The sequence below is a fragment of the Filicampus tigris genome, chromosome 11 (assembly GCF_054856515.1).
Source record: "Filicampus tigris isolate MCC_2025a chromosome 11, RoL_Ftig_1.0, whole genome shotgun sequence".
NCBI lineage: Eukaryota > Metazoa > Chordata > Actinopteri > Syngnathiformes > Syngnathidae > Filicampus > Filicampus tigris.
In genome coordinates, this window is record NC_141227.1 from 18,707,719 (window position 1) to 18,723,422 (window position 15,704).

The 15,704-nt window shown below is 39.9% G+C and overlaps 1 protein-coding gene across 4 annotated transcripts in view; it reads right to left on the reverse strand.

Moving 5' to 3' along the window:
- Window positions 1-2,447: 2,447 nt before the first annotated feature.
- Window positions 2,448-15,704, reverse strand: part of chrm3a (cholinergic receptor, muscarinic 3a) — an 86,747-nt gene continuing 73,490 nt past the window's right edge. For 2 of the 4 annotated variants that reach the window (XM_086045875.1, XM_086045873.1), the window contains exons 4-5: window positions 11,832-11,902; window positions 2,448-6,769 (exon numbers count right to left, since the gene is read on the reverse strand). In XM_086045875.1, the coding sequence (XP_085902001.1) occupies window positions 4,801-6,750 (1,950 nt within the window). In that variant the 5' untranslated portion in view covers window positions 6,751-6,769; window positions 11,832-11,902 and the 3' untranslated portion in view covers window positions 2,448-4,800. The remainder of the gene's footprint in view (window positions 6,770-11,831; window positions 11,903-15,704) is intronic. The other 2 variants (XM_086045876.1, XM_086045874.1) reach the window with 1 other exon arrangement.

Genomic DNA, 15,704 nt, shown 5'->3' on the forward strand with positions numbered 1-15,704 from the left:
CACCAGATACTGATCAAACACTAGTAAAAGGAAAACGTGCAAAAAGGAATAGGTAGCAGCCATATGATTAGAAATATAAAAGTAAGTATGGTATTGATTATGTTCAAGACAAAATATTGAGTTGATCCAACATAATCAATTTCAATTTTTGCATACAATTCTACTCCCAGACTAAGCATCCTCAAGTACCCTGAAAGGCATTTAAATAAATTCAAATTATTATTGTTGTTGTGTATATGAGAACATACAATATAACTACTTTCTACTATTTTTTGTAAGTTACTTATTTTTCCTCTGCTTTGCTTCTAAATGTTGTTAACTGTTGTGTGTAGGTGTTGTCTTTGCTTGTGTGAAGCACATTGAGTTGCCTTGTGTCCGAAATGTGCTGTATAAATAAAGATGGCTTGCCTACTGTATTCGTTAAGCTTAAGCTCGCTTCACACTTTAATGAAGGATGATGAAAAAAAAAAGTCTTTTTTTCTGTTCATATAGCAAAAGTAAGATTGCATTTTTTTTTGTAGCCATAAGGCTCATGTAAGACAAACGGAAGCAAATGGTAAATAGTTAACTGAATTTTGATGTCAGCTGACAGGTACATAGAGAGGCCTGTAAGTACATAACTGTGATTTTAATTGACACATTCTTGTTTTCAAAAATACTCTTGGTACCGTTTTGCGTTAATACAGAAGCCAAATGTTAAATCCATGACTTTGATTACAAAGTCCAATTTTCTAAAATGCACTATGAAGCTTTTTGTGTGTGTGTTTTTTTTTTTTTTCGCCTTTGGGTGTGGTGCATAAAAAGCAGCACTGGCCAACTCTACTGTGATCCAGATGTACTCTCTCTTTATGTGATTTTAAATATGATTCAAGCGTGCAGAGAAGCTGTCAAAGCACAACATTTACAGCTAAAATGTTATATATTGCCCACTGTGGACAACTCTGTCAAAGTCAAGATTCAAGTGTTTAAACCCATGCATTGAAGCTTCCTCCTGAGCACCTCCCCTAAACATGCGCTCACCTTCTATCAATTATAAGTCTCTTTAAAAAAAAGAGCATGTTAAATATTCAACATTATGAAATGAGAAGAGAGAAAGGAGAGTCAACTTGCCTGAGTGCAGCGCTGGCAGACTGACTGAAGAAAACAACACAAGCGGGTGTCTGTCCTCTTCTACAAGCCTCTCCTCAGCCGCGGGTCACATGAAGTTGCTTTTTGCTTCATCACATGTCTGCTTTGCTTGGCCATCTCCCATTAGTAACCTCCCCCCCCCACCACCAAAACCACCACCACAGCCAGCAGTACCTTTATCGGCAGACTTGGCTATGACAATGCTACACTAGCGGGAGAAATCGTGCCAGACTGGTTCAAGTTTGGTGGAGTGTTATGTCACATTGTGGAGAAAGAAGAATAACACATGGAAGAGAGAAGAATGATGAGTGGCACTCATCCTGTGGCCTCTTTTGAGGCCGGCCCATTAATCAAGACACAGGTGACCCTGACCAAGGCATTATCCAATCAGCTGTGAGTGCCTTAGGCCAGTGTCTCCCAATCACTATTGAGCCAAGGCACATATTTTGCATTAGAAAAATCACAACCAAACAAAAATGCCCCCCTGCAAAAAAATATATCTGTAGCTCCCTTCCCTTTCAAAAAAATAAATTAAATATATATATATATATATATATATATAAAATATATGTGTATGTATATATATATAAAATATATACATATATAAAATACATATATATATATAAATATATATAATATATATATAAAATATATATAATATATATATAAAATACATATATATATATATATATATATATATATATATATATATATTTTTTTTTTTATTTTATTTTTTTTTTTTTTACACTACGCTTAAATGTAATTAAAATAACTATATCTTCCAAACCGCTTATACTGTACAGGGTCGCAGTGAGGTGCTGGAGCCTATCCCGGTTGACAATGGGCGAAAGGCGGACTACACCCTGAACTGGTCACCAGCCAGTCGCAGGACAGACACCGTCACTGAGCGGGAACCGATCCCACGCTGCTTGCACACAACTCAGGCGTGTGTACCACTACACCATAACTATAGCTTGTTTTAGTGCAATTGATTGCACATACATAAGTTAAATAAAAACACATTACACATATAAATATTTTAAGACAAAACTCTAAAAGATTAAGTACAAAGGTATTGTATTTATAAGTTAAATACAGTATAAAGGGCTTGTACTGGATTTTTTTTTTTAAGTTTAAACTATGTGCACGGTTTGAGCATCTAAGTCAGTAATTCTTCACATACCACTAGAGGGAGCCAGCGCACCACGCACCTAATATGACCGTGGCATTACGTTGCCTAGTGACAGGTCAAGGTGAGTGAAGCCCCAGTAGAAACAAAATAACTGCTGGAAATAACACAATACTAATTTGTGACAAAAAACATTTGAACCGTTTATTGACTTAAAAGATGAGTATGATTGGCATACTGGAAACGTAACAAAAAGACATTTGCGTTCATCATGTTTACATTCCCAATATTTGAGAACAGACATTCCCCACCGATGGAAAAAGTCTTTGTGTTGGATGCATATCAAATACAGAGTGTTGAAAGAACAACTTTTTTTGTGTTTGTATACAGTACATAAAAGTAGATTGGCAGCTGTCTGTCAACGCCTTTGTACAATATTCATCGTGACACTTTAGGGTGCTGCAAGTATACACTGGACATAGAGATGGATACAACAACAGCAGCTGTCAATCATGATGTCACATTCCCTTTTTATGCTAACAAATCCATCTATCCACCAGTTTGCATTCTCCCAGCTGACTTGGGGCAAGAGTTGGATTGGTCATCAATTGATCTCAGGACAAATAAAGACAAACAACCATTCACACCTATTCATTAGTTTGTGTACAGATTATAGATTATGCAACTAACAAATATTTTTAGAACCGATTAAATTCTCAATTATTTTGTCGATTAATTGATTAATCGGATTTTTAAAAAAAAGCCTAAATTTCCATCCGTTCATTAAAAAACACTACACCACATTATTTCAAATTCTGCTTCAATTCCTGGTTTGATCCGGAATATGTCAGAAATTATGCAAAAATGTTGATAATTGTTTTCCAAAGTAAAAGTAGATGTTTGCAAATATTTGATTATTTTTGTTTCAACACAAAGTCTGCTTTCTTTTTCAAAAATAATCATCCATTGATACGTATCTTGACAGATGGTGAGCAATATGATTCAAGGACGGTACTTTTTCAAGTGCTCCCATTCGTTCAAGTCAAAACCGAGTTCTGATACAAATCGCTAATTCATTTAGGTGCCTCAATGCTATTTAGAAAATGGATGGCTGGCTCGACAAATGTTAGGGATATTGTCTGTAATTGTCAGTGTCCCCTCGAGCATTCATTTATGACATGGTGTGCTATTTATGGCCTATTCCACAAGTGGCCACCAAAGGGTACGCAATAGTTTAAAATAATCATTTTGTCCACATTTTATACAGTCAACCCAAAAGATTTCAAGACTTTCTGATATTGTGGATTAAAATCTATTATCCATAAATAAAATATATATTATAGAAACAGTATACATGGTACCATCAAGTTGCTGTGGTCAATTTGAATCAGTTACAGAAACACAATCTGATTAAAAGTTTCCCTTTAAAAAAAAAAAAAAAAAAAAAATCTAAATCAAATTTTGTCTTCAAAAGGTCGACTGGGGTTGTGGATGAAACTGCACTACAGACAAGCAAAATTGTCAGTGAGCATGTTATGTCCTCCACTCGCCACTAGAGGCTGCCCTAGCTCCACAGCTAAGCAAATAAAAATCTACACTGCATACTGACAAAAGCATTACAGTAGAAAAATGATAGAAGGCCGTGTCCGAGAAAATCGACATCTTCGTGTGAGTGAAAGCAGGAAAAAGTACACCAACAGAATATCATCATCAGAATTATCATCATCACAATGACGTCAAGTACATGAACACAACCGGATGTACCCGTCGCCGCCGTTGTTTCAAAAAAGCACAACAATCACATTGAACACAACAGCGGTTCACTGACTGTGGTGCCACACGGAATACTCATAGAAGAAGAGTCATTTTCACACTGGCTCAAAAGTTCAAGATGAGGAGCACAAAAATAAAAGCTCTGTTGGACACCATTGAAGAATATTTTATATCCCATCAAACACAAGTTATATCTAGGTAGGAAGGCAAAGCACAGAAGATCTGATACAAAAAAAAGAAAAAAAAGAAAATAAACATGCCGGTCAAAAAGTTGAGGCCCAGTTAACACAACACAGAGTATGTCTTGGCTTTTGGTGACAAATTACAGATGCAAATTTCCGTTTGTTTACAAAGGCAAAAGCACTCGGGTCTGCACGTGACAAATCTAGCTAAAGACAAAGAGAAAACGATAAGAACCGACAAGCCCTAACCGTGTGACAAAGCTTTTCCTTTTACCCTTGAGTCAATTGCACTTTAATACTCCAGCCCATAACAAAAGACGTTCTGTTTTTAAAGCCCTTTTCTAGCACATCCCGCTCGGTTTCCTCAAAGATAAACCCCGCATGAAATGGTATAGAGGTCTTCAAGACCAGATACTCGTCTTGCCTTTCTGGATCCCACAGCCCTTCTTGCATGCACATGTGCACGAGTACATACATCGAAACCACTGCAAATGATTGCTATGGTGCAAGTGCTTTGGACAAACTCCCCAAAGAAGCCCGTGGGCGCTTCTTATTTTCCATTCCGTCATCAACCCGCTCGCCTGTCCCTTACGTGGACTCTCTGGGAATCCTCCTGTGGAAGACCACAGACTGCCTCTGCTGGAACTGCAGCTTCCTCCGTTTTTTCTGGTCCCAGCGGCACAGCAGTATCATCTTAAAGGTGGTACGGAACGTCTTGTTGCACAGGGCGTAGCACATGGGGTTGACGGTGCTGTTGACGTAGCATAGCCAGTAGCCCACGGCCCACAGGGTGTTTGGAATGGACGCGTTGGAGAAGGCATTGATCAGGACCATGATGTTGTACGGCGTCCACGTGATGATGAACGCAAAGAGAATGGCGCTGAGAGTTTGAGCCGCCTTCTTCTCTTTCACTAAGGACATTCGCTTCCTCTTGGAAATCTGAGTCCGAGCTCGGCTGGCAAAACGCTTGGCGAGAGCTGCCTCTTTGAAGGACATGGGAACGGAGGGCGATTTGGTGGACGTGCTGGTGGCGGTCGAGTCGGGGGCGGCGGCCGCGGCGTCATCCAGAGAACCCGAGTTTGAGGTAGCCTGGATGGTCGGCAAGGACTGGATCTTGCGCGAACAGAAGCGTTGGTGGTAGCTGTTCTCAGTGTTATTGGTCCCATCGGGACTGGTGGCCGCGCTGGTGTTTGTAGCGACTGCGGCCAGGCGCTCTCTGTTGTATTCCGCCCCCCTTAGCGGGTCCTGTTCTGAAGCGTCATCCAGGTCCTCGCAGGAAGTCAGCTGGGAGTTGACAGCCGCCTTTATGCCGGGTAGGCTGAGAACGATCGAGAAAATTGTGTGGCTGTCTCTCCCCCCGCAGTCTTCGTCATCCGACGAGCCCGACTGGTCCAGTGAGACTGCGTTATCGTTGTTGTTCCAGCTGTCGCTGCTGCTTTGGTCTGGATCCCTCTCTCCTTGCCGGAGACTGCCAGGCCTCCACGGTCGAACCCCCGGCCAGCAGTGCAGGCGGCTGACCAACTCCCGACACGCGCTCTTCCTTTGGGACAACCTGGTCAGCTCGTAGCTGTTGCAACTTCTGGAACTGCCAGTTTGACGCACAAAACGGGCTCTGTCCACCCCGCCGTTGCCGTTTCTTGCTGCTCCAATCCCACCGCCGCCACGGGCCCCTGAACCCTGCAGTCCGGCTAACTCTTTGGAGCGGTTTTCAGTCTCCTTGTAAATCCGCCAGTAGAGCACGCTCATGATGGTTACGGGCAGGTAGAAAGCCGCCATGGCTGTGCAGAAGGTTATAATGGGCTGCTGGAGGAACTGAATGTAGCACTTATTCGGAGGCACTGTCCTTTGACCCTCAAAGTACTGCCACAGAAGGATAGCCGGAGCCCAAAGAACCAGAGAAACAAACCACGCCAAGCCGATCATGATCCCGGCTCGCTTTGTTGTCCGTTTAGCCCGGTAGGTCAGAGGCCTGGTTACTGAAAAGTAGCGGTCGAAGCTGATGACCAGCAGGTTCATAACTGAAGCGTTACTAGCCACATAGTCAATCGCCAGCCACAGGTCGCAGGCCCAGTTCCCCAAGGCCCAGTAATCCATCACAAGATAGGCTGTGTAGAGGTTCATGGAGATGACCCCGATGATGAGGTCAGCCACGGCCAAGCTCAGCAGGAAGTAGTTGTTGACCGTCTTTAGTTGGCGATTGACCTTGAAGGACACCACCACCAGGATGTTCCCAATGACGGTGACCAGTGAGAGCGTTCCCGTCAACAGGACAATGAGGACCACCTGCCACACAGTGTGCCCGCCCAAGGGATCCGGGGCCGACGTCCCGTTGCCACCTTGCGGTTGGCTGGAGTTTGAAAGGGAATTCGCGGGAGAGGCATTGGCACCCGGGGTGGTCACGTGAAAAAACAACCATGGTCCTGTCCCTGCTTGATGGAAAGAATTGGATCGCGGGGACAATCCGACTGCTGCTCCTGCTGCTGGGAAGGTGTTGGAAAACAGGAAGAGACCAGAAGAGTCTGTGCTGTTGGAGGTCATTGTTATGTCCTGGCATGTTCTGATGAAGAGGGAGAGAGACATAAGAGACAAGGAAAAGTGTACACAGAATTCATATCAAAATGCAGTAGAGTCAAGTGTCCACTAGGTGAGGGTAGAAAGTTACTTCCTTTTTTATCCCATTCACCTGTCACTTATGTAACCGCTCTCCATTGCGTGACAGATAAATACTTCTGGGCACTGTGCAAGAATGTTATACATTAATATTATTATTATTAATATTATGTACATGGCCATACATACTGCACACAGTTTATGTTCCATATTTCTACCTCTCAATTTATACTCATTGTTCAGACGTGACTGCATGAGTAGCACATTTATATTTCATTATTTTACTTTTCAGAATTGTGCAACTTTCATCATGCAATAGAACTATGTCAACACTTTCATACACACAGTACATTGAGTGTACATTTTTGTAATTCATCATTTTATCAATAAATATCATCAATAATATTGTACTTCCCTCTTTGCACTAATTGGACACCATATGGATTATTTATCACATACCAACACGCTGCATTGCAATTTATATTTTTTTGTTCCCAATAGATTTGAATTTTGAAAAATTACTCCTCAGTACTGCTTTACACCGAGTAACGACGTGTGCCACCGTCATGTAAAATGTAATTATATAGCCCTTAATCACAAGAAAGTCTCAAAGGGCTTCACGTGCCCATAGTTGACAACATATTAACGATATCCCCTCATCTTAACCCCCAGGAGGGCAAGGAAAAACTCAAAAAAGAATTTCCGAAGGATTTTGAAAAGCAGTAGCGCAAAAGGCCCATGTTTTCATTAAAAATGTTTTTTTAATAAGACAGGTTTTATTCCTCAAAAGTACATTTAATATTATTGTACGCCTTTGTAACATTATGCACGGTTTGAACATTAACAATGTGCTTGAAGAAAGGCAAATAATGATAAAAATTTATTGCACATTAAAGTTAAATGAATGCAGCCTAAATGTTGAAAAACAAACATTTCTTAAAGATTACATTCAAACGCATTTTCCTTTAAAAGTTAAATGCAACTGATCTGGTACTTAGGCAGTGATTCTTTTGCATACCACTAGAGGGAGCCTGCATATTCTCAGCCTCTGAGAATCACGGAGCTTCTTTATCTACGCTATCCGCCCAGCCGTCTATCGATTCTGTCAAAACGTAGCTCAACTTGTCTTTGTCTGTTCACTTCAGAAGGGCCCAGATGGACAGACTGAATTTTTTTTCTCCAATTAGAGCACGTTATGCTGGGCATGTTTCCCTTGATTTGAGTTCAGAACGAATCCGTCGTTTGTCTATGATTCAGAGACACAGGCGAGCTATGCCGGCACTAAAATCAATCCAATGAAAGACTTGATTACTAATGGCTTGTAAGTGCTGAGTGCAATTTAGTTTGAGGGTCACTTAAGGAAGCCCGAGAAGCCCAACTACAAACAGAAGATCTTGCTTTTTCAGTCAAAGCAGTTTCTTGAGAATTGGATTATACATTAGGAGAGTGGCACCATGTTTTGCCTTGTAATTACCATTTGCATTCAAATGTTTGTGTGTTCCAAGCAAAACATTTGACGGCACATTTTGCTTTGCGTGTATCGCATCGTTTGCCGAGCAGCTGTATTGAAACCTGATCTCACCTTGCTTTCTTCCAGGAAAGGAAAAATGCAAAGGAGGATTGGGGCACAGTTCCAGCCGAATCGATTTAAGATGGGTGAATGTGTGTTCATCAGGTAATGATGATTTGACAAGAGCAGCAAATGTCATACTAGAATATGTGCTAAGATAATACAGGTAATGCATTTAACTGAAAATACATTGTGTATAATGTAATTTTGAAAGAGTTGAATACAATATTAGTTCTTCAAATGTGTCTGTGACTGACCTATTCTGCACTTCCAGTAACCAATGCAAATGCTAATGCTAATTTATGTAATTACCACATTTTACAAACATGACAGGCTGGGTGAAGATCCATAGCCACTTTCAAGCATCCGACCGCTGGACGAAACTAATGTAGAAAGACTGTCACGTCGAGTTAATTCAATGCAAATACATAAATTTCTCCCAAAAGTGCGCCACTGCTACGATCATGTCAATGCCAATAGGTAAGCAGAGCTGTATTGTGTCTGTTATGTGGCACAATCAGTGGTTGATTGCTCAGTGAAGTTGTCACCGTTGTTGGTTGTGATGCCATATCGTGGCCGCTATACCGCGACAATATCGTAACAACAGATTTTGATTTAGTCACATCTATTCCTATTCATCAAATATTAAGAGGAAACCTGGAAACTTTTACAGATTGTGAAAAATGCACACTATGCCTCCTTTAAAAGTGTCAGGCAGCCTTTGTGATGAAGAAGGGCCAGGAGGCAGAATCCACAACCAGGCTCTACAACCAAATTCAAATTATATATATATAAATATATATATATATATATATATATATATATATATATATATATATATATATATATATATATATATATATATATATATATATATATATATATATATATATATATATATATATATATATGATTGGCACAAGCAATAACAATCAGTCACACAATGCCACTCGTGCAAAAACACACACGTACAGAGCAAGTCATCCCACTGGGAAGGGTATTTGGAGCTGAGAGCACTCCCACCGAGCAGGTAAAGAACCCAAATAGCCCAAAGCAGCCTCGCAGCTCAGGCAGCTCTCAGCATGGTGAATTCTTGTTTGGACTCATGCTGAATCCCACATAAACCCATATATACAGTATATATATATATATATATATATATATATATATATATATATACAGTATATATATATATATATATATATATATATATATATATATATATATATATATATACAGTATATATATATATATATATATATATATATATATACAGTATATATATATATATATAGAGTATATATATATATATATATACATATATATATATATATATATATAGAGTATATATATATATATATAGAGTATATATATATATATATAGAGTATATATATATACATATATATATATATATATATATATATATATATATATATATATATATATATATATATATATAAATATATATATCCATTGACATGCTGTATAAACAAGAACACTGACTTTATTATAGCATAGCTCACCGTATTAAGCTTTATATTTCGGTTTCCAGGCACGTAGGTGTGATACACAGGCAAAATCGATACTCATTTATGGTGACGCAACACCACGCGTTTGCTGACATTTGTCGAATGTGGACCGGTCCAAGCAGGCGGGGTCACAAGTGGACGCCGGGGTGCGGGTTTCTATTTTCAGCTTCAGTAATCTATCAGCATTGATGAGGCTGTATGATGTCCAGTTTTTTTTTTTTTTTTCAGGCAAAAACTGCTCTCAAAGACTTCATGCTCTCGTTGCTGGGTTGACACTAAGCACTTTAACGATTCAAGACTCATGCAAATAAATCACAAAAGTTTATTCTAAAGTGGTACATGTTACATAAGCTAATTCAGAGTTAACGTGCAGATTTGCTGCCGTACAGGATGCAAATTATCGCTGAGTGACCGCAGAACAGGAAGTGCGCACTGATAAATCACTCGTTGACAAGGCACACACCACATTTGTGAGCACACACCATGACAACCTAGTACAGTGATTCAAAACCACAGATCATAAGGTGTAGCATGGAAATGATCAAGTTTCACGCCATTGAGCTAAAAAGGATTTATTCACTAAAAATAAAATATATTTGCATATCTATCTATGCTAGCAACGGATTTGTGATACGCCACTGGTGGCAAGTACCAGTCATTCGCAGTTTGGATGAGGAAGAGTGAACGTTAAAAGTTTCTCAAAAATCCACAAAATGACACTAGATTTGGCGCTAGTTGCTTTTTTGGGTGTGAAAAACAGTCGCGAGAAGTCGCAAAATTCGCCAAGTACTGCGTAGCGACAAAGTTGCTAAGTTGACAAAACTGAGTAGCCGCTTCCTTCGTTTGCATAAAATATAACTGCCTCTCCCCCTCAAAAACTCCCCACCCAAAAACAAAATGTTACAAGTGGCTGTTTAGTGTGTTGTCATTCTTCTATCCTGCATATTTTCACCAAAGAATATCAAATAACTAACTATGAAGACAATTTGGAACTGCTTTAAATTGTGAAAAATTTCCAAAATGGCTTTATGTGTCTCTCAACTGATTTTTGACGCTGATTTAAAAAAAATGTCTTTACTTTTTTCTTACCACATCAGGTTTTTTTTTTAAGATATTTTCATTTCTTGTTTTTACCTATAAAAGCTTGCGCAATATGGATATTACCATAAGTTGTAATTTATAGCTATGACGTTTCAGAAAAAAATTCCACCTTTTCCTGAACCTAACCCCGAACCCGCCAAGGAGTAACCCCTAATTCATAAATATTACTAAATATATTACTATATTATCTTATTGTGAAAAAAAACTGCGGGCAGATTCATAATCAGCGCTAAAAACAAAATCATCTAGAAAAGTTTACTTGCCTTTCTGAATAAAAAAAATTGTAAAAAAAAAAAAAAAAAAAAAAAGTTGTTGACCAGTGTAATTAATGAATTTATTGGGTTATTTTAAGAAGCAGAAATGATTATCCAAACTCTGTGTAGGAGAGGAACATGCTTGGTGCAGCTGTACACCACCACGCAATGTAAATTAGAGGGAAATCAAATCTAAATATCGAAGTCCATGCACCGTACTTGAGCGCAATATTAGATAAATCCAACTATTTCTCAGCAACATAAGCAGCGAGAAACGAGCATTAACTGTGTTCTTGAGCGTCACAGCTCCACTAATGAGATGAGCTTTTCAAAGACTGATACAAATAAATTGATTGGCTTTCACCGTAGCGTGACTGCTTAGCTCCTTCACCTCTGCAAAGACACGTTGAGCACTAATGCAGGATTATACAAAAGATGGGAGATTCTTGAACGTCTTTATGAACATCCTGTTTTAGCACTTGAACATAAAACTCTGCTTTGCACGGGAAGATAGTAAAGATACTGAAGGTGAAAGTTTGTTGCTGCAAACTCACCATATGTGACATCCAGCAGGGCATCCGAACCAATCCGCCAAGACATTTGTAGGCTCATAAATGTCTTTAAACTGCAGAGGAAGGATTGCTCAGTATAAATACTTTAAAGCAACGTACTTTAGTGACCATTATCATTGCAATGAACAGCTTGAAACATGCGCCTGCATGCTTTGGTGAAAGAAAGACATGGATTGGTCATTTCATCCATAAAAGTACATACATTCAATGTATGTACTGGTAGCTAAAAAACTACACAAAATGCAGGCAAAATAAAACCATAGCTTGCTTTCTTCAAGCTGATAATTCATCACTCTTCTGTTAAACATACATACACAACAAGATAATTAACCATTGTATATTTAAACACCAAAATGTCTATATTTTTTATAATGAAAAGGAGCTAGCTTAATGCTAACATATGATGTGAAACACCATAAACATGGTAACGGAAATTAGCATGTTGCATCTCTTCAGGTAGACCTCAGTTCTGCCCGACACAGATAGGACTGAGCCCCCAGCAAATGGTAGAAATCCTTAAAGTCGAAATCAACCCAAACATTTTTTGTTCCCAGCAGGCCCACTAGTTGAAACATGGCATTCTAATTAATGTTGCGTTTGTGGAATATGAGTTAAGCAAAAGTCACCTGTTTTTAGCCATCTAAGGGGGCGGACATTTTGTCATTTCTGTCGACTGAAAATGACATCACAACTAATCAGTGGCAAACCACTTTTCACCATATTTTCACATGAGGCTTGTCTGTCGTATTCTGTTGCATTAGCTAGCATACTAGCCTTGACGACAAGCAAGGACAAACTGCTGTGACATCTCACAACAAAATAAATGTCACTTTTCAGAAAATGGTATTTCATTAAACTCGCCTTTTGGCATTACGCACAGTGATAATCGTTAAGGAATTGTGACGGAGAAGTAGACAACGAGGGACAAGCTGAACAATAGTGAGAAGTAGTGCAGGACCTTGCTTCCTCCAAATTAAAAAAAAAAAAATGCACAGGACTCCATTTCCCTAAAGACGGCGATGACGCTGCCGCCAGAAGATCGAGACCAGACCTTGTGCAACAGCACAAGGCCATGTGTCAGGTCCTCCCCACTGACAAGACGCAGCCAAGGCGGACGAAGATGGATTTGCTGCAAGTGAGCGCAGATCATCTGAGTTGGCTCTCGAAGGTGACAGATTTTCATTGAGGCAAATTTAAGGGAGGACGTTCGAATGCAACGCTTTTGCTCCTCGGCATTGGCTACAAACCAAGAGCTATGCTGACATACAAGGCGGAGGGGGGCCCGGGACCGCTAATATGGACTTGAAAAGCAGGTTGACCGCAAGCCTGGAGGCGGAAACCATCTGCCTGCTCCATCCATCCAGCTGTCTCTAATCGGGATGGGAATTGACAAACGGGGAAATCACGGGCCTACGGGAGCTTATCAGTTGCTTTTATCTTTGACAACGTCCCAGTTATAACTATTATAACATGTGCGGCTTTAGCAGATTTTCCTTCTCAGACCTGCAACGTCCGTGTGAAAATTAAAGCTGAGAGAACTCCGTCTGTGTGCCAAATCCCTCCGGCCGCCCGATCTCCTGCTTCGGTTATGTCCGTCTCGTCTGTTGCATACTCGAGCCCACGTGTTGCCTTTTGAATCGCAGATTGGGTCAGTGCTGATTGAGCATTTTGGATTTGGGCGGTTACATCCCTTTGCCGTTACAACAGCCTCACCTATACCGGAAAAGGTTTTCCACAAGGTTTGAAAGTGTGTTCATGGGAATCTTTCATCCTTCCAGAGGCACATTTGTGTTGTTGGAACGAAAAGTCGTCTCGTCCCGAAGATGTTCTATCAGGGTTGAGGTCAGAACTGTGCGGATCAGTCATGCACAGCAAACTCGCTCATCCATGTCTTTATGGACCTTGCTTGGTGCACTGGTTGGTCACATTGAGACAGAAAGGGGTCATACCCAAAGTGTTTTGATTGACCAAAATCTTTCAGCATGCTGAAGTATTGTGAGTTCCTTTCAACGGAAATATAAGGCCATATATTTGTTTTGTGAATTGGTACGGTGTAAAAAAAAAAAAAAAAAAAAAAAGATGTTTCCATTTTCTCTAATAGCGGTACGGAATGTATGATCTTGTGCCTCGGGGAGAATACGTCTTGAGTTCTGAATAGCAGGCATTAATCACTTAGCAATTACCACCTGGAAACGTTGCAGCGTGGCTCGCACCCTACGAGAAAAGTGGCACGCTTCGCCTCAACGGCCTGTTAAGGAGGCTCTTATCGCAGCATGTTTTTGAGTGCTCTCTGCGTGTATTCCGCAAACACGACGCGCCAATGGGGGAATGTTTATGGTGTGAAACTGGGAGGAAAACCAAGGTCATAAGTTTAAGTGGAGACAGTCACTAGTCTTGGCTTTGTTATTTTAACCCATTTACTGCCAGACAGAGCGTCTTTTACCCTAAGGTTTGAAAAAAAATGGAAAACAATATGAATACGTTCCTGGGGTTGAATGGCTGGAATGTGAAAAGACAAGTAAATTCGTCATTGGCAGTGAATGAGTTAACTTTAAACATTAGCACTGACATTCATTCCAGTAAGAAGTATGCCACTTTGCATTATTGTGCAATTTTGTTTTTTTATGTCTTGATGAGCATTAGTCTTACGAATGGGCTTAGGTACATGCCATACAAGTAAAATGATGTATGTGACAAATGCAATTCTTGTGTCTTATGTATTTTTTTCCTGTTGTCTCCGTGTGTTCCAATAAACAAATACTTTGCATATTTCTATCTTCTCATAATTGCTCAAACTGAAAAATCCACTGACGAATCAATACGTTAAAATGACTGCATGTTATTTTGATTTTCATATATGTACTGTTTATGTGATTGTAGTTGAGACACCGCCTTGAAAATGAATCAAATTAATCTGCAAAGAGCTGTGAATGGGCCTTTGCATGATCCTCCAAACAATCAGCAAATTGCGTCTCATTTGGGCAAATTCTCCAGCAAGTTCTGGAATCTGCCCAAAATGTCCGTTTCATACCAAAATGGACTACTTTCCGTCCCGTTTCGAGCAAGGGTCCTTGAGACTTTTTAATGTCTCGTTAAAATAGACAAATCCATCCATTTTCATGACAATCATTAAAACTGGTGTCTGGGGCTAGTTATTTTTTTTCTAACTTTCCACACAGCACACCTGAGTGAGGTTTTGGGGGTCGTTCGTATTGGGGACCTCGAAAAAACGTTTTTTTGTTGTTGTTGTTGTTTTGGGTTTTTTACAATGACACATACACTGAAGAAAGTTGATGAGCTTTCAGGCCCGGAAAGGCGATTCATTACTTTACAAGTTAGATGCAGTAATGTTCCTGTTCCTGTCATGAATTCAATATCCCCAATAAATCTGTCATGAGTATTTCACTGCAGAATCAATAAATTGACCAATTTAGCGACAGAACTAGCATTGCTCCCCGCCCCGCAATGGTGTCGTGACGCGAGCTCGGCAAAACAACAAAATGGCAGAGTCAAGTTTGTTATTTATTTATTTGTTGTTCACACGTTCGGTTACCACGCCAACCCGCGGGAACGTTGCGTAACACATCATTTATTTAACACCGCATTTGCAAGTTTTCAGATATTTCAGTCCTCGCACAGGCCACAATTCAACCTCTATTTTTTTTTTTTTTGTTTTTTTGTAAAATAGATGAAATGTTGCTAGCATGAAAATGCCGTCATGTACACCAACCTTTTGAGTCAGAGTGAACATGTTAGGTGCAAGACATGAGCTCTAACGGATTGCTCTGTGTATTGGACTGACAAAGTCATGCCATTCCCTTAATACCAGGAAGCAGCTCAGCATAATTATTCTGC